General features: G+C 39.9%; 1 protein-coding gene across 1 annotated transcript in view; it reads left to right on the top strand.

Annotated features, from left to right (window-relative positions):
- The window catches only part of Map2k4 (mitogen-activated protein kinase kinase 4), a 63,943-nt gene extending 38,171 nt beyond the window's left edge, over nt 1-25,772 (top strand). The window contains exons 5-11 of the mRNA XM_013013106.1: nt 7,163-7,282; nt 8,248-8,299; nt 9,947-10,074; nt 15,488-15,565; nt 17,253-17,401; nt 23,474-23,519; nt 25,008-25,772. Coding sequence (XP_012868560.1) covers nt 7,163-7,282; nt 8,248-8,299; nt 9,947-10,074; nt 15,488-15,565; nt 17,253-17,401; nt 23,474-23,519; nt 25,008-25,121 — 687 coding nt within the window. The 3' untranslated portion in view covers nt 25,122-25,772. The remainder of the gene's footprint in view (nt 1-7,162; nt 7,283-8,247; nt 8,300-9,946; nt 10,075-15,487; nt 15,566-17,252; nt 17,402-23,473; nt 23,520-25,007) is intronic.
- Nucleotides 25,773-26,395: the final 623 nt, after the last annotated feature.

Below are 26,395 nucleotides of genomic sequence, written 5' to 3' on the forward strand. Positions count from 1 at the left end.
CAAGGCAAGTGCTCTACCACTGAGCCACCTTCCCAGCCCTACCTTTGGTACTCTTTAGTCACTTTCATATTAAGTCATATTAGTTCACATCTATGTTACGTAACACATTTTTAGGTAGATGACAGTATATTGGACCTAAGTATTATCTAATGCCATGCTATTTGTAAAATCATGAATCTGGAACTTTCTTCAGGTTGCAGAAAAATTTGATCTCCTCTTTCCTGCATCCCCATCCTGTGAACTATTCTTTACAAACATTAAATCATTTGGTCACTCACTTTGTCTCTTAAGCAAAATAGTTAATTAGGGACTGAACTTGATGTTTTCTCCTAAATGATTTCACAGCCAACCTTCCCAGACTGCATTCCTTGTCACTGCACACAGACATTGGTTCTGTCTTCCTCTCAAATCAACCTGATTGTGCTGGAATTTGCGCTTCATTTCCCCCAATTCACTTAAGCAGCACTTAACTATATATATGTATATATCCCTGGACTGGAGGGTGTAAGCTTCTGGTTATATGAAAGGGAGTAAGTAATATCTATGGTTGATGAGGTATTGGATACAAAGTACCAACGCTTAGATTAGTGTTTAAATATTATCTTTCTATTTTCTTTCTATGGACAGTTGAGAAAAATGTTTTCTGTCTCAAGAAGATTGAAGGGAGTTGAAACACACAGCCCAAAGCACCTAGATATAAGTACTTTATAGTTTTTTTAAATTGATTATTTTTATAGCAGTCTCAGGATTGGGTGGCATTGACTCTTTTTTCCAAAGAGGAAAATGAAATCTGGAGCAACACACACACACACACACACACACAATCTGGAGCAACACACACACACACACACACACACAATATTGAAATCAGAGCCTCAAGCACTCTACCACTTGAACCATGCCCCTAGTCCAAAATTTAGATTATAAATCTAACAAAAGTTAGACATAATAACTGATAGAAACAACTAAAAAAAAAGACAAAAATCTCACCCTTTCTTCCACTTATCAGAAATAGATGAAGAACTTTTAGCTTTCCATACAAATTAATCTTTTAAATATTTTAATTTTTCAGAAGACCAAATAAAGGCTTAGGGACTACATAGTCAAAGTGTATAAAGTCACAAAATGTATAAGTAGGTAAAACATGATCTTAAAAATCTTAGGAAAAGGTCTGGGAAGGTGGTTCAGTGGTACAGCGCTTGCCTTGCATGCTTGAGGCCCTGGGTTCGATTCCTCAGCACCACATAAGCAAAAAGAAAAAAGCCGGAAGTGGCGCTATGGCTCAAGTGGTAGAGTGCTAGCCTTGAGCTGAAGAGCTGAGGGACAGCGCCCAGGCCCAGAGTTCAGGCCCCATGACTGGACCCCAAAAAAAAAATCTTAGGAAAAGTTACAGGTAATTTCAGAGTAAATAAAATGAAGTTTTAGAAGAGCAGAAAGTTTGTGTTAAATTACAAGGCATTAAACAGATTTTTGAAAGGGCTTAGAGAAACATTTTTCACTTTGATAACTTAAAAGAAAAAGCATCTGAGTTTTTGTTTGTTTTGTTGAGAGAGGATCTTACTATCTAGCCCAAGTTAAACTGTTGATTCTCCTGTGTCAGCCTGCAAAGTGCTAGGATTACAGGTATCCACCACCGTACCCTGCAAAAAACATTGATTTTTTTCTTTTTGCTTATGTGGTGCTGAGGAATCAAACCCAGGGCCTCATGCATGCAAGGCAAGCACTCTACCACTGAGCCACCTTTCCAGCCCCAAAACATCGATTTTTGATGATGCTCAGTTCCAACAATAGATGAAATTCTGGATTTATGAAAGAATTAATAAGCCTGATGGGACACCCAAGAGGTGGTATCTTTCATTCCTGTCACTGTGAGAACCTCTTGTTATTAATTTCACAGAATTCATACCACTTAAGACTTGAGCTCGTACTTTGTTTCAGTCACCCGTCGGGAGCTTTCAGATCTTCATAAAGTTGCCATTAATCTTGCTTTTGGATAGTACTGAGCCTCCAAAAGCTCTGAAACTTCATTTGGAACTGAGTTATTCTTAATACCACGCTTGGTCACTTGCATGTTCCATCACCTTTAATCAGAATGACACTGGACTTTTAGATTTAGAGGATGGCCAATGGCACAGGTTTCTGAAAGACATTTTCAGACTTTGTAGGTAGGGAGGGAAAAAAAGGAGCTTGATAGTATTGAATAATGGAAGTAACTTCGAGCTTCCAGTTTACAAAAAAGTCTTCTACGTACTATTTATTTTGTCATGACAGGGACCTAGTACCACTTGAGTGCCTAGAGTTTCAGACTGTAGTAGTGTGTAAAACTTCGTTGTAATCATGTTCTATATCCTTTTTGGTGCTGAAGGTTGAACCTAGGGCCTGGACTATCACTTCACTGAGCTATACCCATTGTCTATTTCAAATATCTTTGGAAGTTGGGTAATAAATTCTAGGGCAAAAGTGCTGTTTTGAGTAACATGGATATAGAACATGGTGATATTAGCTGAGTTTAGTTTATTCTCCATACCCATCTCTTTGCCTGTCCCTTTCTTTGTCAATATACCTAATAGATGTAAAAATGACTACAGTACACTGTACACATTGAAAATGTACGGTTTGATGTTTGTGCAAATGTAGACATCTGTGGAATTACCACCAAAAATCAAGATCATCAATATACTCCCTACTAACAGTTTCTTTCTTCTGTAACAAAGGCCAGTGGTCCAGATATCATTCATAGAGTCCTCCATCCTTTCCCCAATATTTGCTTTGTTATACCTCTTCTGTGTCATAGCCTTCATTGATTCCTTAAATTAATTTGGAGAGAATCTGATGGCTTTATGATCTTGACTCTTCTTATTTGTATGTCTGGCCTACCTCTCCATTTGGTTAGGTTTGTTAGGTCCTTCACTTTACACTTTCCATAAAGGCTTTTGTCTATTTTGCTAGTAAAACTAATTTTTTTTTTTGGGTCCAGTCGTGGGGCCTGAACTCTGGGCCTGGGCACTGTCCTTCAGCTCTTCTGCTCAAGGCTAGCGCTCTACCACTTGAGCCACAGCACCACTTCCGGCTTTTTTCTTTTTGCTTATGTGGTGCTGAGGAATTGAACCCAGGGCCTCATGCATGCAAGGCAAGCACTCTACCACTGAGCTACCTTCCCAGCCCCTGCTAGTTATATTTCTGTGTGTCTGTCACTTTCATTTCTGTTGTGAATGGTGTGCTTTTAAACATTTTGTTTTTTATTTTCCAACTGGTTATTGTTATCTAACTATGTTACTGGGTTTATGTGGGTATTACCTGTAGGAATCTTACCTTAGTAGCTGAACATTTCATCACCTTCTATATATGTGTTTTCTTTTGAGTAGTCCAACCATGTTTCATCTTCCACCTTTCCTTTGTAGTAATGCTGAATTCTAGGCATGAGGCTGTCCCATGTTTGGTTTGAATGTGGAATTAGTTGCTGCTACTACTTCTGGCAACTCAGGACCATTCCTTTCTTGTCTTTCCTGTTTTCTTTAAATGAAGCTTATGTGTTGTTTTCTATTTTTAGTTATGACCAAAAGAAACTGTCAAAGAGATTAGAAGTACCTTAGAAGCTACAAGGTCCTCCACCTCTGGAGCCATCTGTTTCTTTCTACCTCTCCCTTTCAACCAGGATAATTCTTACCTATATTCCTCCTGCTCCTATGTCTTTCTCCTTTGTTTGCTTACTGTGTAGCCAATGTTTAACACCTGCCATATTAACCCACTAGACTTTGGTCACAGAATCTGATGAGGATGGTGGGGCATTCTCAGTTCATAGACAGGAAATGAAGAAGCCTAGCCAACAGAAATAGATAGTAGGAGAGGCAAGATGCTACGTCAGGCCTTTCAGATTCATAACATAAGAGATCTTTACCACTCTAGGGGTTATGTTCCTTCCTATTTTTGCTTTCAGTGTGCTGTATTTCTCTAATGAGGCATGGCAGTTGAGATTTTAATATAAATAAATAAATTCAAGTTTCTGTTTTGGGTGGAGAGTTTTAATTTTTTTGCGAGAGTCATTCTCCAAAGCAGTCACAAGAAGTAAATTTAGAGAAGGATGACTTACAGAAAATATTAGTAAACGCTTACTTTGTCAAGCTCACTATGTTATACAAGCTTTTTTTTCCCCCCTGGTCCTGAGGCTTGAACTCAGGGCCTGAGCATTGTCCCTGAGCCTCTTTGTGCTTGAGCCACAGCACCACTTCCAGTTTTCTGGTGGTTAATTATCGATAAGAGTCTCTCAGACATTCCTGCCCGGGCTGGCTTTGAACCATGATCCTCAGATCTCAGCCTCCTGAGTAGCTAGGATTATAGGCATGAGCCACCAGTGCCTGGCTCACATAAGCTTTCTTCTACAAACATAGACTCTGTAGCCACTTAGTTATTTTCCAACTGGTTATTGTTACCTAACTATGTTACTGGGTTTATGTGTACATGAGTGTTCTTGCCAGTGGATCATGACAACTTGTGTTCTGCCTATACACATTGCCTTGTAAGTGATGGCCGAAGAAAGGCTTAAGAAAACTTCATTCTGTCAATCACTTTAAAGTCATTTTACCCCATGGGCCATTCATCTCACACAGTCATCTAGACTTGAGGGATAGAAAGTTGGTGAGTAGAAAATCTTCAAAAATATAGCTAGTATCATAATTTAGTAGCATAAAAATTGTGTGAGATCATTTTCGTTTTCTTCCTAAGAGTATTTTTATTTTCGGAAGGTGTGTCATAGTTCATCTGGGTGCACACAGACTCTCACAAGGTTATCATTGTATTTGAGAAGTTCTTCATTTCTGCCTGCCTATCATGAATACTTACTGGGAACAACATAGTTTTTCAAGTTTACTTTTATTTTTATTTTTCAAATTTTTCTGTTGTTATCTTTAAGTAGTTGTACAAAGGGATTTCAATTCAACATGTCCATTTATAAGTACAATGCATCTTGATCCTTGTCACTGCTTTAATCATTCTCCATCTCTCCCAACTCCTCTCATCCCAAGTTACGTGGGTCCATTTTCATGTATGTACTTTGAATATTATGGCTATTTTCACCCACTCATCCTCTCTCTCTTTGTCTTGGGGAGAGGAGGTCCCTCCCCGGAATACCCTTCTCCCTCCATTCTGCCAATATATGTTTCAGTTTCTTGGTATTTTTGTTAAACTATAAGCTAGTTGCAACCCTCTCCTGTGAATACCATATATTAGACAGTAGATGTATGTTTATATGCAAATGCCCCTGTGCATCTTTTCATATGTTGATAATTTAGAGCGAACTTCCACATATGAGGGAAAACACACTCTTTTGACTCTCTGAGCCTGACTTCACTTAGAGTAACATTTTCCCAGCTCCATCTACTTTCCCACAAAGGACCTTTTATTCTTCCTAATGGATGAATATTATATATCTGTAATATGTATATACGCACATATATCATATTTTCTTGATGCATTCATCTGTTGTAGGACACCTAAGAAGTTTACTTTTAGATAGTCACTTGAGTGTGAACTGGTCTTTTGTGCCATGGTTCAGTGTGACTCCTAGTTTTGCTTCTCTCTCTCTTTTCTTTTTGTAATCTCTGGACTAATGCAGGCCCAGTTCTAGTAGTAGGATGGCCCCGTCTACCAATAGCCCCTCACTTCTAGCTGTGTTCTTCAGGGGATGCATTCTGAGGTGTTTAGTGGAGGCCTACCCTCAGATATTTCCAAACCCTGTGTAGACTTTTTATCTTCCTCTACACAAACACACCTGGGAGAAAATTTAGCTTATAAATCTGGCACAGAAAGCCATTATGCCTAACAAATAATAATAAAATGACAACGTTCATCACCTACGGGGCTGCTTGAGCATGAGCTGCCCAGTTCTGCACCAGTAGCTGTGGCAGATGGGAATGGCCGTACGTGGCACAGACTCGTGGCGTAAGGACCAGTTAGTTACATTCTTTTCAGAGGGGGCAGGACAATGGGAGATGCATCACCTTGCTCACAACATTGCACAATTAAAAGCTCAGACGTCAGTTAATTCTGCTTGTTTGTTTTTTTTTTTTTTCACTTAGTATTATCACATTAGAGTTGGCTTATGGGGGCTCTACAGTATTTATCTTGTTTGATTGCACAGTTGCTTTCTTACTGATGTAAAACAATCGGTCATTCTGCAGGATGTGTTTGAATGAGTCAGTTTAATGACAGCCATCATTCCTTTACTGAGCACCTGACCTGGGGGTGGGGGAGAGGGGGGTGGTAAAGTTCAAGGTCAACGTGTGACCTACTCAGAAGATAAGTAAGTTACAGACCAGGTAAAGTGGTAAGGGCAGCACAGGAGAGGTAGGGTTAAGGAACACTAGGCCACATGACTTGTATCTCATGTCATTTGGTGTAGACCTCAATGAGAAGGTGGCATATGAGCATCCTTGCTTTATATATGTTTTTCTTTCTTGCTAATTTGAGAAATTTCATTTGTCTCTCAAGAGTACTGTCTGCCATCTCCTTTTCTTTTGCAGTAAGATTGGTTTCACACACATTTCTTAATTTTGTGTTCAGTGATGGCAAAATTATGAAGGTACACAAGTTTTCTATGTAGTACTATTTATACAATTAAGTGACCAAATTTGGCCTTTTTTTTCCCCCTCAAGTTAAGAAACTTCAACTCAAGGCATTCTTGCACATGCCCTGTCCCTCGAGCCACACCCCAGCTCTTCTTGCTTTACTTATTTTTCAGATAAGCTTTCACAACTTTTGCCCAGAACCAGCTTTGGATCACAGTCCTCCCACTTAACACATTTCTACACAGCTGGAGTTGTGGACATGCATCACCATACTGGCTTTGTATGTTGAGATGAGATCTCACTAAACTTTTTCTGAAGATGGATTCAAACTATGCTCCTCTTGATCTTAGCCTTCTGAGTAGAGTAAAATGTGTGCCACTACAACTGGCTGAAATTAGCTGTAGCCACTCATTTTATATTTAAACCTTAGTAGAATGTTTTACCTAGGGCTTTAATAAGGAATTACAAATTATCACCAATTCAAGATTCAGTATGAAAAAGAGCATAACTTTTTTCCTAATTACATTTCTATTTCAGGTGAGGGTAAGGAGATACTTCATCTTGACACGTAAAAATAACAAATGTTTGTTGTTTTGTAGGGCGACTGTTGGATCTGTATGGAACTCATGTCTACCTCGTTTGATAAGTTTTACAAATATGTATATAGTGTATTAGATGATGTTATTCCAGAAGAAATTTTAGGCAAAATCACTTTAGCAGTAAGTATCTGGTTTTCAAATTCTTCCTTGTATGTATACCCATATAAAAGAGTTGCTAGTGTCTTCAGTGCAGATATCTGATGGTGCTTCCTAGCCTTAATATTAACCCATCATAAGAACACTTTTCATATATACACAAACATATATATACATATATATGTGTATGTATATGTGTATGTACATGTATATGTATATATATATTCTGGGCAAATAATTCAATGTTGTTTTCACTCAACTCTCCAGGAACCACAGCAGATCAAGCTTTAAATAAAACTAGAAAAAGCTACTTTTTGTTCATTTTCCCTGTTGCCCTAAACCTGTTTCTAAATGCAATATATTACTATAGGTGGCCCTAAGTTAATCCGAATTGTAGAGATCTAAAGCTTCTTCACTGAAAGGCTGAGCAAGTGCACTGGCTCTGCAGGAGCAATTTGGAAGTGTGGAAACCCCATGAGAGTGGGGGACTGTCAGGAGCTGAGATTGGTCAGAACTTTTGGTCATTACTATTGCAAGCAGAACCCATTCATTGGCTTTCTTGTACTATTTTATTCTTGAACAAGGTTGAGGTACAAAATATGCAGTGCAAAGTTTGAGTGGCCTACTGAATGAATGATGCATTGTTGCTTTTTTAATCTGTCCGAGAGCACTTTTTTTCTTTTTATTATTTACTTATCATTTTACTTTTAACATTTATTTTTATTACTATCTTGAAATAGTTGTACAAAGGGATTTCTATTAAAAAGCATAGGAAGTACCATTTGTGCTGTTGTATATGATAAACTGTTATGCTATTTCATTTAAAAAAAATCCTTATGCAGGAAATGTGGCTTAGTAGTGTTGCCTAGCATGCATAGTTCAATTCTTGGATTCAATTCCTTGGTACTACATCACCATAGAATTAATGAAAAATAACCATTAAATTATTGTTAAAAATCCTTTACCTCATCTCTCTTTGTTCGTCCTAGACTGTGAAAGCACTAAACCACTTAAAAGAAAACTTGAAAATTATTCACAGAGGTATGTATAGATTGCTGATTTTTCCTTCCTTCCTTCCTTCCTTCCTTCCTTCCTTCCTTCCTTCCTTCCTTCCTTCCTTCCTTCCTCTTGTCTTTTCTTTTGTTTTTCTTTTCTTTTTTTTTTTGGGTCCGGTCATGGGGCCTGAACTCTGGGCCTGGGCACTGTCCCTCAGCTCTTCAGCTGAAGGCTAGCACTCTACCACTTGAGCCACAGCACCACTTCCGGCTTTTTTGTTTTTGCTTATGTGGTGCTGAGGAATCGAACCCAGGGCCTCAGGCATGCAAGGCAAGCGCTTTAACCACTGAGCCACCTTCCCAGCCCTCTTTCTTTTTTTTTTGTGCAGGTCCTGGACCTGCTCAGGGCCTGGTGCTCTTTGAGCTTTTGTGCTCAGGCTAGCATTCTACCATTTGAGGCACAGTTCCACTTCTAGCTTTTTTGGTACTTCAGATCTCAGCCTCTTTAGTATCTAGGATTACAAGAATGAACCACTGATGCCCAGCCTGGATTGCTTTTTTACAGAAGAGGAATTAACATCTTTTCCCTTTGATTGTTTTGGAAGTGTCATATCCCTATCTGAACTTTTCACTATATAAACTTCTCTGAAATATTTGTATTTTTAGTAAAAAATATTCTGTGTGCTCTAAAAAGCTTTAGTTGAGCCTCTACATTAGGCTTCTATAAATTTTATTCTTTTAGTATAATAGTATTTAACTATTCGTATATTGGACTTAGGAATTTCATTTTGCTGTAAACTATTACTATTAGTTAAAAAATAATTGCTATCCATAATGGTACCTATTATTTTGTACAATTAGTATATAGTAGTAAAAATAAATAATGGAAAGGAAACAAATTAAATGGCTATGGGATACTCATTTCCTTGATAGGTAATTGATGTTTCTCTACATACAAGCAAGGCATCAAGGTGGCCATGTGGACATTCAGAGACTAGTTGAAGGAAAAGTATACTACCTTTGCATTCTTTTTCCTTCCTTCCTTCCTTCATTCCTTCCTTCCTTCCTTCCTTCCTTCCTTCCTTCCTTCCTTCATTCCTTCCTTCCTTCCCTCCTTCCCTCCTTCCTTCCTTCCTTCCTTCCTTCCTTCCTTCCTTCCTTCCTTCCTGTATTCCTTCCTATATTCTTTTCTGTCTTCCTGCTTTCTGTCTTCCTGCCTTTGCTGGCGATTGAGCCCAGGACTCTGTGCATGTTGCACAAATGCTCATTATTGAGCTACATCCCCGGACTTTACACTAAAGAATTTTATTTTATTTTTTAAAAATATTTTTATTGGGCTGGGAAAGTAGTTCAGTGCTTGCCTTACATGCATGAGGCCCTGGGTTCTATTTCTCCAGAAGTGACATGATGGTTCAAGTGGTAGAGTGCTAGCCTTGAGCAAAAATGCAGCTCAGGGATAGTGCCCAGGCCCTGAGTTCAAGTCCTGGCAAATGTGTGTGTGTGTGTGTGTGTGTGTGTGTGTGTATACACGATAAAGGTGATGTACAAAGGGATTAAAGCTTCATAAGTGAAGTATACACTGAAGCATTTTAAAGCCAAGATACTGCCCCAACTAGTATTTCTTCTTCACTTAAGAGAGTGTTTTGCATGATGTATTTATAATTGAATACCTAATGATATCTCTCTCTTGCAGATATCAAACCTTCAAATATTCTTCTAGACAGAAGTGGAAATATCAAGCTCTGTGACTTTGGCATCAGTGGACAGCTTGTGGACTCCATTGCCAAGACCAGAGATGCTGGCTGTAGGCCATACATGGCAGTAAGTGTGGAGTCCAAGGCTTCTTGCTGGATAGCCAGTGCACAGAAGCTCTGTGCCTTTTAATGTTGACTGTAAGGAACCTGCCATTGCTTGTGGGGCTTTACCATGCAGGCAGATGTTCTTCTGCCCTAAACCCAAGCTCAGGTTCTAGCTTCTCCCTGAACCTTTGCTTAATTACTTCAGTGAGCTCTGGTAGTCATTGTCTTACCCCAGCTTTCTCTCATGGTATTTAGCATTTATGGTCTTTACTGTTTTTTGTTGTTGTTTGTGTTTTCCCCCCACCTTTTTCTTTATATTCAGTTTAGTTTGTCACCAACATGGTATGCTTTCTGAAAGCTTGTGTTTCTTACCCTCCTGAACTTGCTTATTGCCATGGGTAATCCGTGCATGCTGAGAATGTGTCCTGGGCTGCTAACAAACACTATTTCCAGTTACTGAAGAATAGGAAGACTTGGGTTCCTAGCAGAGCACATACACCTCATGTGTCGCTGTGATTGAGTGCTGTCAGTACTCAATTCTGGCTTTAGGAATGGTAGAGAAACATGCAGACGAATTTAAGGCTGGAGCTCTCTAGGCATTTTGCAACCTGGAGCCTCATTACCCACAGAGAGACGAACAATGTCCTCTCAGAGCTGTCATGTTCCCCTGTCCCATGTGTCTGCCCTTCTTCCCACAGCCCGCACTCTAATGTGTATTTGAATTGGAGTTTGGTGTCTAGATTTTAAAATATTTCCTTAAGGTGTTAGTGTCCTCCTTTAGTGTCTCTGTGGTTCTTTGGAGACCAGGACCCATCTGGTGACAGGTAAGGTTCTGATATTTTCGTGTATGTGCCTGTGGCAGTCCTGGGGGATAGACTTCAGTGCTTTCCCAGATTCATAATTATTTAAGAAGTTGAGGGGCTGGGAAGGTGGCTCAGTGGTAGAGCGCTTGCCTTGCATGCATGAGGCCCTGGGTTCGATTCCTCAGCACCACATAAGCAAAAAAGAAAAAAGCCAGAAGTGGCGCTGTGGTTCAAGTGGTAGAGCGCTAGCCTTGAGCTGAAGAGCTGAGGGACAGTGTCCAGGCCCAGAGTTCAGGCCCCACGACCAGGACCCCCCACCCCAAAAAATTGAGCAAATGTTAGTTCACACATGATTTGAAAGTAAGTCTTTTACCAGCATTCCTTTTGCTTCTGTTTACCTCTCAATGAGTAAATCGCATGAAAACCTGCATCACAGAAGTTCTCTGATCATGTGTAGATGTTCACTTTGTGTTTGAACAGCATCGCACTGAAAAGTTTCAGTATTGGCAGGTTTTTGTTCTTTTGTTCTTTTTTTTTTTTTGCCAGTCCTGGGGCTTGGACTCAATGTCCCTGACTAGCATTCTGCCACTCGAGCCACAGTGCCACTTCTGGCTTTTTCTGTATATGTGGTACTGAGGAGTATGAACCCAGGGCTTCATGCATGCATGCTAGGCAAGCACTCTACCACTAAGCCACATTCCCAGCCCAATATTTTAAAATTCTTGCATTTTAGTTTTGCTAGACAAAGGAAAAGTGTGTGTGTGTGTGTGTGTGTGTAGTATGTGTTTCAAGATTTTAAAAAGATATTTAAGTTCTAGGCTTTGTGATTATTCACTGGCCATGCAGATTCTTGAGACATATTTCTCATCATAATTTGGGATAAATAGTCCAACAGCTATGAACCTGAGTGCTAGGATTGCAGGAATAAAACACCACATTTGACTTGAAATTATTTCCTTCCTTCCTTCCTTTCTCCCTCCTTTGCTTTCTCCTTCCTTCCCCTCCCCTCCCCTCTCCTGTCCTGTCCTGTCCTTTCCGGTCCTGTCCTTTCCTTTTTTGTAGGGCTTGAACGTTGTCCTTAAGAGCTTTTGCTTAAAGCTAGCACTTTACCACTTTGAGCCACAGTGCCACTTCTGATTTTCTGGTAGTTAATTGGAGTTGAGTCTCATGGACATTCTTAACTGGGCTGGTTAAGATCCTTAGATCTCAGTCTCCTGAGTAGCTAGGATTGCAGGCATGAGCCACCAGTGCCCTGGCATGAATTATTTCTTTGTAAAAGTGAGACAACTACTCCTCATAATCTGGTCATATGTCAGTGACAGTTTTCTTCTAAGTTGGATTTTCTCTTCCATTTTGAAGTAAATTTAAATTTATTGCTAGATGAAGCATATCGCAATAGTCAGGTAGAGATTCTAAGTTTGATGTAGTCCTCTCCATAGGTTGCATATAAATTTATATCCCCAAATGGTATCATGTGCTATTGTTTGTGTATAGTAACTGGATAATTATCCTTAGTCCCTCATACCTTTCCTTATTAAAGTAATTATTTTGTATTTCTATTTTTGTAACAATTGCATGTGTTTGAAGAGTTCTACATTGATAGTTTTATAGATGTTTTTATTAAAAATATTTAAATCAAGTAAGAATACACACATACTTCATTTCATTGTGCTTTGTTTCCTTGCATTTTGCACATATTTTGCATTTTACAGACTAAAAGTCAGTGACAACCCTATATTGAGCAAGTCTTTGGTAACATCTTTCCAATTTGTGCTTACTTTGTCTCTCATTTTGATGATATTTCACCTTCTTCATTATTAGTGTATCTGTGTGATCAATGACCAGTGATGTTTGAAATTACCATTGTCATCACTTTTAGGTACCATGAACCATGTATATGTAAGACAACAAAGTTAATGTGATGGTAGCCCAATTAACCAGATGCCCCTGAGTCCAAGCCTCCCTTTTTGAAGAGACATGACAGTATTGAGATTAGGTCCATTAAGTACTCTACATGGTCTCTAAGTGAACAGAAGAGTCTTGGGTTTCTCTCTCTTTAAATCAAAGCTAGAAATAACTTACTGAGGAAGAAAAGCATGCAGGAAGACATAGGCAGGAAGCTAAGCCTCTTGACATCAGTCAAATTGTAAGTGTAAAGGAGAAGTTATCCAAGGAAATTGAAAGTGCTGCTCCAGTGAACACATGGAAGAATAAGAAAGTGAAGGAGTCTGATTACCAATACAGAAAGTTTTAATGGTTTGGATGGATGGAATATGAAACCAACCGAAACATTCCAAAGCCTGTCAAAAGCAAGGCCTTAACTTTTGTCCATTCTGGAAAAGCTTCTACAAAACAGTTTGAAGCTAGCTGTGGTTGGCTCACAAGGTGTAAGGAAAAGCAGTTTCCTATAGTAGATAATAATGCTGATGTAGGCCCAGCACCAGTGACTGATATCTATAATTCTGGCTACTCTGGAGTCTGAGATCTGAAGGCTAATGTAGAAGTAGCTCTGGCAAGGATTTTCTCTAGTTACATAAGCTAACCTTACAGTCTATTGATTGTTTCTTTTGATGTGCAGAAGCTTTTTAATTCAACACAATCCCATCTGTTAACCCCGCCCCCTTTTTTTTGTACTGGTCTTGGGGATTGAACTGAGGGTCTGAGTGCTGTCCCTAAGCTTTTTTTTAAAATCAAGACTAGTGGTACACCACTTGAGCCATAGCTCCACTTCTGACATTTTTAGAAGTTATTTGAAAGAAGGGATAGTGGAACAACAACAAGGAAAGAAAGGGGTAACAATGATCGACAAGTAATGCACTCATTGCCTTACTCATGTAACTAACCCCTCTGTACAACATCTTAACAGTAAAATAAAATTTTGTCAGTTGTGGGGTTTCTGAACTCCGGGCCTGGGCACTGTCCCTCAGCTCTTCAGCTCAAGGCTAGTGCTCTACCATTGAGCCAAAGCTCCACTTCCGGTTTTCTGGTGGTTTATTGGAGATAAGAGTCATGGACTTTCCTACCCCGGCTGGCTTTGAACTGCGATCCTCAGATCTCAGCTTCCTGAGTAGCTAGGATAGTACAGGCGTGAGCCACTGGTGCCCAACTCTCCCTCATCTATAACAAGTTTAGATATTATTTAAACATTTATTCTTCCAAACTCTTATTTAAAATGAATACCTATATGCTAAATTTTTAGATTTGGACCTGTTTCAGGACTTTGTAACACGTAGTTGTCTGTATTTTTCGGATGATGGTAGCATCTTTATAAAAACTCAACTAGAATCTTATTCAATTGTAAGTTTATTTAATTATTGCTGCTTTGCATATCTAGTTTTGCCAATATGATGCATTATTATCTCTCCATTCATTCAGGCTATCTTAATGTTCCTTGTTATTCTTTTCATATAATCTGTACATATTTATTTCCCATCACAGGTGTTTTTAATCTCCTAAGAGCTAGGTATACCAGTTTTCTACCCATTCTTTCATTTTCTTACATCTGTTCTCTTTGGTTTTATATACCATTTCAACAAGTGTCATCAGAGTAAACATTTTCCATGTTGCCAGAGTCAATCAGTGGTCATAGTCCTCCTTGATTGACTTGAATTTATTTAAATTAATTATATTAAGATAATTAATTTAGACTGTGCATGTGCTGTCCTTTAGCATTTTGCTGGAGGCTCATGCTCTACCTTTTGAGCTACACCTTTACTTCCTGTTTGCTTTGTTTTTTTTTGTTTTTGTTTTTGCTAGTTAATTGGAGATAAGAATCTCACACTTTCCAGCCTGGGCTGGCTTTGAACCACAATCCTTAGATCTCAGCCTCTTGAGTAGCTAGGATTACCGGTGTGAGACACTGGTGCCCAGCAGTTTCTAAGTTTTGATGTAATTAGTTGTATAACAGCTCACTAGTACAAAGTATCTCATTGACGTTTTACTCCACTTCCAACTTTTTGCAGATTCATTAGAGATAAGAGTCTCTCAGACTTTTTGCCCAGACTACTCTCAGCCTCCCATGTCTCTGGTTTATAGGCATAAACCATTGGTTATATTAGCATAAGCATGGGCTATATTAGTCTTTTATACTACTTTAATTTGGATGAAAACTTGAGAAAAAGGTAAATATTGGTAATAGTGAATTCAGGGTGATAAATTTAGCTTTATCATGGAGAATAGGTAGGAAAATTGTAGCAACTTTGCCACCTGTTTTTTTGTGCATTATATGAATAATGTTTGGCCCTACGTACTGATCCAAAGATTGGTAAAAATCACAAGTTTTAAGTCTCTTTTATTTTTTCTTCCAGTTTATCATTATTTTCAACTAGTCTGATCCTATAATTCTTTGCCCATTCTTTCAATGTTTTTCCTTTCTTCTTCTGGTCATTCTCAGCCTCAACCTCATTAACACTTTGGAATGTTCTAAGGAGAAATTATAATCGCTATTCCTTCTTGGAATAGTGATTGAGTTGAGTTTTATGATTGGTAGTTTGATTTTCATATGATAACTTCCTATTACTCCCAGCCTGACTTGGGTCACGGATTCCCTAAGAAGATACTAGCATTCTGGCTACCTGCTGTGGCTCCCAGGTGTCTGTTCCTTGATAATCTTGAATTCTCTTTGTATTCTAGCCTGAAAGAATAGACCCCAGTGCATCTCGACAAGGCTATGATGTCCGTTCTGATGTCTGGAGCTTGGGAATCACATTGGTATGCTATCTTGACTCTGCTGTATCTTGTACTAATAAGATAATTAGAGCGAAGAACACACAGAAAGACCAGTGAGAAAGATACAAATTTGTAACAGGAGAGCACAAATAACCCTTCTTCCTTATCTGTGGACTGTATTACATTTTTAATTTTATTCAAAAAGTACCTGCCTTAGTTTGGGCTACTTTAACAAGATACCATAAACTGGGTAGCTTATCCAAAATGGAGATTTAGGACTGGATACTAACTTATTTATGAATTGCTTGGGAAGCATGTACAAAACTCTGGATTCAATCTCCAGCATCAAAAAAAACAACCACCACAATAAACACACAGAAACCCTAGAAATGTATTTTTTGTAGTTGTGGAGACCAGGAAGTCCAAGGTCAAGGCCCTGAAGGGTTTGTGTCTTTTGAGCTTCTTTCTAGCTCACATATGGCTTTGGACCATGATTCTCCAACCTATCATGCCTGTGTTGGGTGGGGTTACAGTGCTCCACTTGGTTTGTTTGTTGTAATAGGGTCTTGCTAAACTTTTATTTTGACTGGCCTTGATCTATGATACTCCCATAGTCTCTTGAATAGATGGGATTAAAGGTATACGTTACCATCCCTAACCTGACTTGATTTTTTTTTTTTTTTTTGTCAGTCATGCGGCTTGAACTCTGGGCCTGAGCGCTGTTCCTCAGCTCTTCAGCTCAAGGCTAGCACTCTACCACTTGAGCTACAGCACCACTTCCAGTTTTTCTGGTGGTTTATCGGAGATAAGAGTTTCATGGACTTTCCTGCCTGGGCTGGCTTTGAACCGTGATCCTCAAATCTCAGCCTCCTGAGTAGCTAGGATTACAGACATGAGCCACCGGCACCTGGCTTTTTTTTTCCTGTCAGTTGTGGGCTTGAACTCTGGAGGCCTGGGAGCTCTCCCTCAGCTTTTCTCAAGGACTAGCACTAGCTCAAGACTAGTGCTCTACCACTTGAGCCACAGTGCCACTTCTGGTTTTCTGGTCATTTATTGGAGATAAGGGTCTCATTGTCTTTCCTGCCCAGGCTGGCTTTGAACCACAATCCTCAGATCTCAGCCTCCTGAGTAGCTAGGATTACAGGCCTGAGCCACTGGCGCCTGGCCTGACTTGATTTCTTTATTAACAATAAAATCTGGTAGTGGTTGAAGTTTGTAGTAGTATAAAAAAAAATAGCTGTAGTCTAGAATTCATATGTTGTTTCCTAGAGCTCAGGTTGGACTTTGCTCAGCCTTGTTTTTTACCTTGCAAAGTAATTTGACAGTTGTTCTGGACTATTGCATCCCATGTAGGTGACAGCAGATTGTGCAGAGTCTGTATTTGAAAAGTTCTAGACTAAGCCTTCCAGAGTCTCTTACTTAAAATGGGGTTGAAGTCACAGGTTTTCCTGGGGCTTGCATTGTGGGACATAGGTTAGGCATAAGCTAGGTATTTAACTGTAATCCAAGTCCTTGCATTTGTTGACATACAGTTCTCTCTATTACTTTAATTTCTAAGTGTGACCTCCACTTCGTCTTCATGGTTCTGAGGATTCTGTCTGAACCTGGAGTAGGGTTTGATTGAAGCTTCAGAGGAAGTTTTGTTTGAAATTTAGATTGCCAGTATGCCGTTCCAATGAGGAGTACATAATGCCCCGTGCTTTTGCTGTGTTTCCTCTGTTCTCTTTAGTACGAGTTGGCCACGGGCCGATTTCCTTATCCAAAGTGGAATAGTGTATTTGATCAGCTAACACAGGTCGTGAAAGGAGATCCTCCACAGTTGAGCAACTCTGAGGAGAGGGAATTCTCCCCAAGTTTCACCAACTTTGTCAACTTGTGGTGAGTATTTGTTAACCAATGCTCCGACACAGCTGTGAAAACAGGTCACGTGATCTTAGCTACACTGATGCTTTGTACAGCAGAGGGACCCTTTGTCACATCTCCCTGCCTTCCAAGGTACAGCTCTGGACCACTCTAGCTAGCCTGGGGAGGTAACTGCTTCTTATTCTATTCCTCAGGTATTGGTGAAAGACACCTGTGGGTGGTAGAGTAGCTGCTTCCTCCAGACCTCCTCTACCTTACTGCTTGGTGAGAATTATATTGTTCTCACCACAAAATACCAGAATCACCAAGCTTTTAGATCCGACTTCCATGTGTGTATATGTGTCCTGTCCTGTGACCACATTGCACACAGTGGATTATGTGTCTTATGTAGTAGGATTTGGCCCCTCAGCTTCACTGGTATATATTGGTTCTTGGAAACCTCATTCTGCAGGTGTGAATTCCACACCTGTCGATGTTGTCTGCCTTTTTCTAACCATTCTTTTTATTTGATTATTGTACTGAAGGATAACTAAATGCAAATGTGTCACTGTTATAGTCATGTCTTAGATTGTTGCAGTCTGTTTTAAGTGGAATCTTTTTGTGTTACCATTTGAATACTTTGGGAATTACTTGTCTTATTGAACATGGTGTAAAGATGTGTTTATGAGCGTAGTGTATGGCTATCTTCTTCCTTAATCTGAAACATGGTTTGTTTCTCACCATTTTTTCCTCACAGGATTGCTGCTTATGTGTTCCCTTTTTGAACTATTAGAAAGCAGATGCTTTGACTATTTTTCAAATCCCTATCATCTTCTTTAATCATACCTCATGTGGATCTTTTCAGGCGCATAATCTCAGGTTTTAGGTAAATGGCCACCTGGCTGACCCAAATTGGCTTTTTATGTTTTTCTTTTTAAAAACAGTCTGTTATTTACCAGTCTTTACATGTACATACAGTGTCTATAACTGTATAAATACCATTCTATAGAATACTTATTTGAGGGGCTAGGAAGGTGGCTCAGTGGTAGAGTGCTTGCCTTGCATGCATGAGGCCTTGGGTTCGATTCCTCAGCACCACATAAGAAAAAAGGAAAAAGCCAGAAGTGGGACTGTGGCTCAAGCAGTAGAGCGCTAGCCTTGAACTGAAGAGCTGAGGGACAGCGCCCAGGCCCAGAGTTCAGGCCCCACTACCGGACCCCCCACCCCCCAAAAAAGAATTCTTATTTGAAAGAAGCAAAGAAATGTTCTAAGATCATCACCTGGGAGCCTTCACCAGGGCGGGGTAGTTGTAAATTCCTAGCTATCTGTTGGATATTTTTTTTATATATATGATGTACTTGTGTTATATTTTTTTAACTTGTTTCCCACAATGCCTTTATAGATAGCTTATAAGTATCACTGTCTCATTGTTTTCCTTGAGTAGGTTAAGAGTGTCATGTCATTCCAAGTAATGAGATTTAGAGTTGAAAGATATTCATAGCTATGATATGCTCATACTAGTTTTCTACATTCACCTAGTCTCCCTGCCACTGTCCCTGACTTGTGTGTCAACTCTCACTCTGGTCTAGGTCATTCCGCTTTCAAATTGTTTCCTTCACAGTCAAAAATGCTTTGTTCATCTGAGCACCAGCAGCGCGCACCTCTAATCCTAGCTACTCAGGAGGCTGAGATCTGAGGATTGATGTTCAAAGCCAGCCAGGGCAAGAAAGTCTGTCAGACTTACTGCCAATAAACTATTCACAAAAATCTGAAAATGGTACTGTGGCTCAAGTGGTAGAGTACCAGCCTTGAGCCAAAGAAGCTCAGGGATAGCGCCCAGGCCCAGAGTTCAAGCCCCAGGACCAGCCAAAAATTAAATAAATAAAAAATAAATAAAGGTTTGTTGCAAACTACTTTTAAATTGGAGCTATGTTTTTATGATACTTACCCTCTTCATAAAACTATGTAGAATAGGCATTCTTAATTGGGTAATGTTTTCCCTAAGGAAACAGAAGCTGAGTTGGAGAGACAGAAAATTATGGATCATGCATGGGGTTTGTAGCCCTATAAAGACGTACAGAATAGAAACAGATATGCAATGTATCTATGATATTTTAAGTTCATGGTTGGCCAAGGGAAAGAATGAAACAAACAAGAAACACTGTCTTGTCTTTAAAGTAGTTCAACTTAACCTGGCTATCAAAGCCCATTCTGTGGTAGATGTGCTCTGTTGCTGCTTGCATATTTCTTAGCATTCCACTTGAATTATTTTTCCTGCCAAACTGAATTTCTACCCTTGTATAAATTAAAAAGCATTTAGATGATAATGTGGGAAAATGTTTGCATTACCTTTGGATACAGATTTCTTAAACAGCACACATAGAGCAGCTGACCACAAGAGAGAAAATTATATTTCATTATAATTAAGAACTTTATTTTAGCCAAGCACTAATGACTCACACCTGTAACCTAGCTACTCAGAAGGCTGAGATCTGAGGATCATTGCTCAAAGCCATCCTAGATAGACAAGTCCTCAAGACACTTGTCTCCAATTGAGCAGCAAAAAGCTGGAACTGGAGGCATGGCTCAACTGGTAGAATACCATCTATGAGTGAAAAAGCTAAACAAGAACGTGAGGCCTGGAGTTCTTGCCCTGGTAGCAGCACAAAAACAAAACACAAAACTTAAAAACACTGAATAAAATGCCAGACCACACAGTGGGAGAAGCTAGATACTTTCATCTAGATGTTTGGTATATAACTTTTATAAGACTATATGAAGAATACTTACAAAGCACAAAGATGACACACTTAAAAATATAAGTAAAAAAATAGTAAAATAATAAAATTGTCCTTAAAAGGATGACACTGAAGATGATCAATAAACATTAAAAGATTTTCATTCAGCATTATCAGGCTTTGGGGAAAACCAGGTCACAACTATAGTGGAATACTGCTAAAATCACCAGATTGACTACCACATAAGAAACAGTTCTAAGTGTTAGTGAGAGCCTGAAACATCTAGATGTCTCTTACATGACTTGTAGGAATGCAGATTAAGGCTATGCTTTTGGAGCTGATCCAGTTTAGTAGATAACATACCCCACAGGTAGCAGTTCAAGTCCCAGTTATATCCCCAATGAAAGTATGGACAGCAAAACGCTGAGAGATACCTATAAGAATGTTCATCAATTGCTTACACTTATCATAACCCACAGTTAGCAAATGTATCGAGTAGAGTGGGAAAATCGTACATTTTTCATACCTTGGAATATAACATTAGAGAAGAGCGAGCCTTGCTTACACTCAACAACATGGAAATGTCAAAAAGTAGGGTTCTATTTAAATGCAAGGTGAAAGCAGACAGAACTCATAAAGGCAATGCACATCTGAGAGAATTTTTGTGAAACTATATAGATGAGAATGAGTTCAGGGTGGATTCACTAGTCCAGAGTTTGTCATAGAGGAAAATGTCACATGAATAGCTCCCTGACTTCAGACAGCAGCGACCCAAGAAAAGGTGCCTTGCGGGATAAATAGAAAGGAAATCTCAATCCTAAAAGCATTGTAAGGATCTTAAAGATCTTGAAGATCTCACAGATCCCACATGCATTGAGATTGTGTGTCAGGGAATGTAAAGTATTCGTTATCCAAAATGTTTAAGACCAGAAATGCTTCCGATTTCAAAATATTTATATCTACAAAGTGAGTTATTTGGGGGATGACACTGAAATCTGCATAAGAATTTATTTGTTTCATATATGCCTTATTTTATATTATACATATTAATAGCTTTGTTAATAACTTTGTTCATGAAACGAAAGGTTCCATGGTGTGAAGTTTTTACTTGGGGTGTAGTGTTAGCAGGTATAAAGATTTGAATTTTGAAATACTTCAGATTTGGGGATAAGGGATATGTTCCCTCCTGCTGTCTTCCACCTGACAGGAAGGACCTATATAGTAAAGCCCAAGCTCGGTTGAAATAACTTGCGCACACACACACCACACACACCACATCTACCTTAAACAGTTTGATGACCCTTGTGTTGGTTAGAGGACGGGAACAAAGCACAGAGTTATTATAAAAATCCCAGAAGCAAGTCCCTTGGCAGGTGACTCTGCCACAGTATTGGCTTCGCGTTTCTATGTATCCCAGAATCACCTAGAATGGTATCTGAGGCTAGCCTGTTCCTTGGTAAACCTGGATGACCTTTTACAGATGAAGAAATAAAATCATGCCCTAATCCTAGCTACTCAGGAGCCTGGGATCCAGAGGGTCAAGATTCATCGCCATCTTGGGCAGAAAAGTCCCTGAGAGTCATCTCCAGTGTGACCAGCATAAAGCCAGGCTAGAGGAATGACTCAAGTGCAGAGCAGCAGCCCAGCAAGCAGGATGAATTTGAGGCCCAGAGTTCAAACCCTGGTACTGCCTCTCCCCACCCAAGTCACTGAGAAATGAACCGTTCTGTGGTTCAGAGAATTTAAACATATATTTTCTTGTGAAATTGTCACTGAAAAAAAAATGAGGGAAATCATCATCAGTAGGGAATATTTTCAACTTTTTTTTTTGAGGGGGGTTGCTGCTACTGGGGCTTGAACTCAGCCTAGGCATTGTCCATCTCTCAACTTCTTTAAAAACGTAATTTTAAGAGCTGGGAAGGTGGCTCAGTGGTAGAGCACCTGTCTTGCATGCATGAGGCCCTGGGTTCAATTCCTCAATTTCCACATAAGCAAAAAGAAAGAAGCCAGAAGTGGCACTGTGGCTCAAGCGCTAGAGCACTATCCTTGAGCTGAAGAGCTGAGGGACAGTGCCCAGGCCCAGAGTTCAGGCCCCACGACTGGACCCCCCCAAAAAGGTAATTTTAAGCCTCTGAATGCATCTCCTAGTCTTCCCCTCAAGTTGATGGGCAGAAGCAAAAGCAATGTTTTGAATTTAGGACTAAGTATTCAAAAGATAAATTTACACACACACACACACACACACACACACACACACACACACACACCATGTCTATCTTAAACAGTGTGATGTAGCTAAGGGAAAGCTAATGACATCCTAACATTTCAGGAATGGAACAACCTAAGAGATGATTGATTGTGGTGTTTTGAAAGAAAGCAAACATAGAAGGAAGGTATCATAGACTGAGTCCCCAGAAAGTAGGTTTTAAGACCGAGGTGTTGAGGGAGTCAGTCAGTCAGTGGTGAACTTGGGATCTACATGCCAACGGGAAAGCATTCAGCCTTAGTGAAGACTACAGACGGCCGCTTGGCGGCTAGGAGTCTGGGGTGGCACTACATACAGTGTCAGCCTGACACAGAGCAAAGATCTGTGTCCATCTGCTCCCCGAGGAAGGCCAGAGCAGTGCTGTGTAGTTGTGGAATGCTAGAGAGGATAACAGTGGAGACATGTCAGCTGAAACATTGCTTGCAATGGAAGACCTTGTCTTTCATTGTTAGAGGGAATCCATGTTGCACATTACAGGTAACTTTATGAAAGATGTGGATAAATTAGTGAAATTCATTATAGAGTTTGCCTCGCAGGATTACTGGATTGCTGATTCCTTCCATGGTGGCTATTAAAACACACACACACACACACACACACACACACACACACACTGGATTGCTGATTCCTTCCATGGTGGCTATTAAAACACACACACACACACACACACACACACTTTTCCCCTAATGATGTTGAGTAATTTTGTCTGATTTTTCTATTTTCTTTTTTTTTTTTTCTTGGTCGGTTGTGGGGCCTGAACTCTGGGCCTGGGCGCTGTCCCTCAGCTCTTCAGCTCAAGGCAAGCGCTCTACCACTTGAGCCACAGCCCACTTCCGGTTTTCTAGTGGTTTATTAGAAATAAGAGTCTCACAGAGTTTCCTTCCCCAGCTGGCTTTGAATCTCCATCCTTAGATCTCAGCCTCCTGAGTAGCTAGGATTACAGGCATGAGCCACCGGCACCCGGCCAGTGATTTTACTATGTTTACCAGGCTGAGGTCTCCTTGGTTGCTTTGGATCTGAAGAAAAACTTTGATTCTTTGTAACATTTCAAAACTACTCTGGAAAATTTCTCATTTTGATGCTATTGTTTTTGTGTTATTTTAGCCTTACGAAGGATGAATCCAAAAGGCCAAAATATAAAGAGCTTCTGGTGAGTATGAGACCTGAGGAACTTCAGATGTGTTCCCATGCCGAGTCCTCTAGGAGTAGCTTAGAGTAGTCTGTGCTAAGACTAGCATGGGGTTCACCAGGCAAGAAGTGTGGTTTGTCAACTCGGTCTTGATGAGTGCTTTTTAGATTTGTGGTGTGCATGTGCCAGTACTGGGGCTTGAACTCAAAGGCTCACACTCACTTGTCTGTTTTACTCAAAGGTAGTGATTCGACCTCCAGCCACACCTCTATTTCTGGCTTTTTTTTTTTAAATCTGCTTAATTGGAAGCAAGAATCTCTCAGATTTGTCTGCTGACTGGGCTGGTTTCAAACTGTGATCCTCAGATCTCAGCCTTTGGAGTAACTGAGATTACAGGCATATCTAGTGTCTGGCTTTAAACACTGGAATTTGGAAAGAGAAAAAATTATATTTTCCTACTAATTTATTAATAGGAAAATTTTCATGGGCAGCTTTGGCCTTAACATGTTAATTGCTCCTAGAACATCCCAGCTTTTACTTAAGAAGCCATTTTCTACAGTATAGCCATTTTCCCACAGTACATGTAACTTGCCCATTAGAAAAAGTTAATGAAGCTGGGCACTGGTGGCTCATGCCTGTAATCCTAGCTACTCAGGAGGTTGAGATCTGAGGATTGCGGTTTGAAGTTAACCTAGGCAGAAAAGCTTCCATGAGGCTCTTAGCTCCAGTTAACTACTCAAAAACTGGAGCTGTGACTCAAGTGGTAGAGTGCTGGCCTTGAGTACAAGGAGCCTCAGGAATAGAACCCAGACCCTGAGTTCAAGCTCTGCAACTGACAAAAAAAGAAAAAAAGGAAAAGCTTATTGCACTCATTCTGCTTCTATTAAATCCTTGGGTGCAGATATTTCACATAGCCACTTCCTGGTCCTTTAGAAGTTCTCATTCATCTCAATGCATTTGGATATTAGAGTGTGGTGTTGTTCTAAGCAAGGAAGAAAGTACTGTGATCTAATGATATAGGAATACTTTAATTTTATTTGTTATCTTTAAGTAGTTGTACAAAGGGGTTTCAACTCAGGAAGTCTATGAGTGCAATACATGTTGAACAATGTCTTGAGAAACAAATTTGTCACATGTAGCTTCTAGTTCTCCAAGAATGTTAAGTCAATCTATGGCTCACTCAGCATACCAAGCAGTATACTTAGAGAAACTGAAAAGAAACATGTTCATAGCCACAGAAGACAGAAAGGGATGGTTGGTGAAGCAGATACTGGGCCACAGGTTCTGCAGTGCTCAGGGCACAAGAATATAGGCCAGGACTTAATGCTGAGAATCCTATCTGGACACCACGCCTGGTATTGCGTCTGCATAAAGCACGCAGACTCTCCTTGCCTCTCCCACAGTAGCATAGATTGGGAACCTGCACTTCTGTGCTCTATTGAGATTGAGGAAAGTTCAGCCTGAGCTGGCACACAGACTTTTGATACTGCTTTTCCAATTTTCTTCCAGAAACATCCCTTTATTTTGATGTATGAAGAACGTACCGTCGAGGTTGCATGCTATGTGTGTAAAATCCTGGATCAAATGCCAGCAACTCCCAGCTCTCCCATGTATGTTGATTGATACTGCTGCTACATCAGACTCTAGGGAAAAGGGCTGAGAGGAAGCAAGACATAATGAATTTTCATCCTGTTACCACAGTGTTTTTAATTGCTCGCCCAGACACCACGTGCAATAAGATTGGTGTTCATTTCCATCATGTCTGTGTACTCCGTCACTAGGACCTGCATCCCCGTAATGCCCGATCGATCACACAGTGTTAGTGCTGGTCAGAGAGACCTCATCCTGCTCTTTCACGATGAGCCTACTCATGACATGTGGAAGCAGTACGATCGAGTTGTTGACTGTGATTAGATCACATCTGAAATCCATTTCTAGACTCGAAACCTGGAGATGCAGCTATTTGGAATGGGGTTTTTGTCTTGTGACTTCCAAATCCTGGAAGGGCACAGTGATGGATCTTTGAACATAGAGACTCTGGGGCTTGAGTGACAAGAAGAGCTTGCACAGCCGGTGAGACACATTGCCTTTCTGGAGCTGGGAGACAAAGGAGGAATTTTACTTTTTTTCTTCACCAAGTGCAATAGATTTACTGATTTGTTTGATATTCTGTTGCTTTACCAGTCCCCGTTGATGTTTAAGGAATCGATGTGCTCAGCCAAATTTCCTGTTTGAAACACCATATTAAATTAGAATGAATTTATCTTTACCAAACAAAAAAAAATCATGTGTTCAAAGAGGTGAACATTAAAATATCAAGACAGGACAGAATGTGTTCTTTTTCTCCTTTACCAGTCCTTCTGCTCTTTGCTGGGAAGACCTGGAGTTTGCCACTTGTCAAAGAAGGTGCTGATCCTAACAATTTTTCCTTCTCAGAATTCAGTGTGCTGCCAACTTCATGTTCCACCTGCCACAAACCACCAGGACTGAAAGAAGAAAAAGGTCCAGAGGGCAAAGTTTACAGATATTTTTAATTCTAGTATCTTATCTAGGAGGGAAAAAATAAATAACTAAATATATATATTTCCCCTTGGCCCCAAGCCATCATAACTCACTAACAGGAAAAATTAGCTGGTAGCAATGTGCCTTGATTGATTAAAGATTTCTTATAGGCAGCAAAAGACCAAATCTCAATTGTTTGCTTTTTGCCATCACTGCTTCCAAGTTTTCAGTTTCTTTCCTGTGGTCTGTTGCCATCATGTGAAATTTGCCTAATCCAGTGTTTTATGATTACCAGAAAATTACCAAGGATTTTTAGCCCCAAGTCTCACATGATCTAATGTTTAAATGGCTAAGAAGCCAAGCACTAGTCAGTGGCTCATGCCTGTAATCCTAAC

Source organism: Dipodomys ordii, unplaced genomic scaffold, assembly GCF_000151885.1.
Source record: "Dipodomys ordii isolate 6190 unplaced genomic scaffold, Dord_2.0 Scaffold19, whole genome shotgun sequence".
In the NCBI taxonomy this organism is placed as follows: domain Eukaryota; kingdom Metazoa; phylum Chordata; class Mammalia; order Rodentia; family Heteromyidae; genus Dipodomys; species Dipodomys ordii.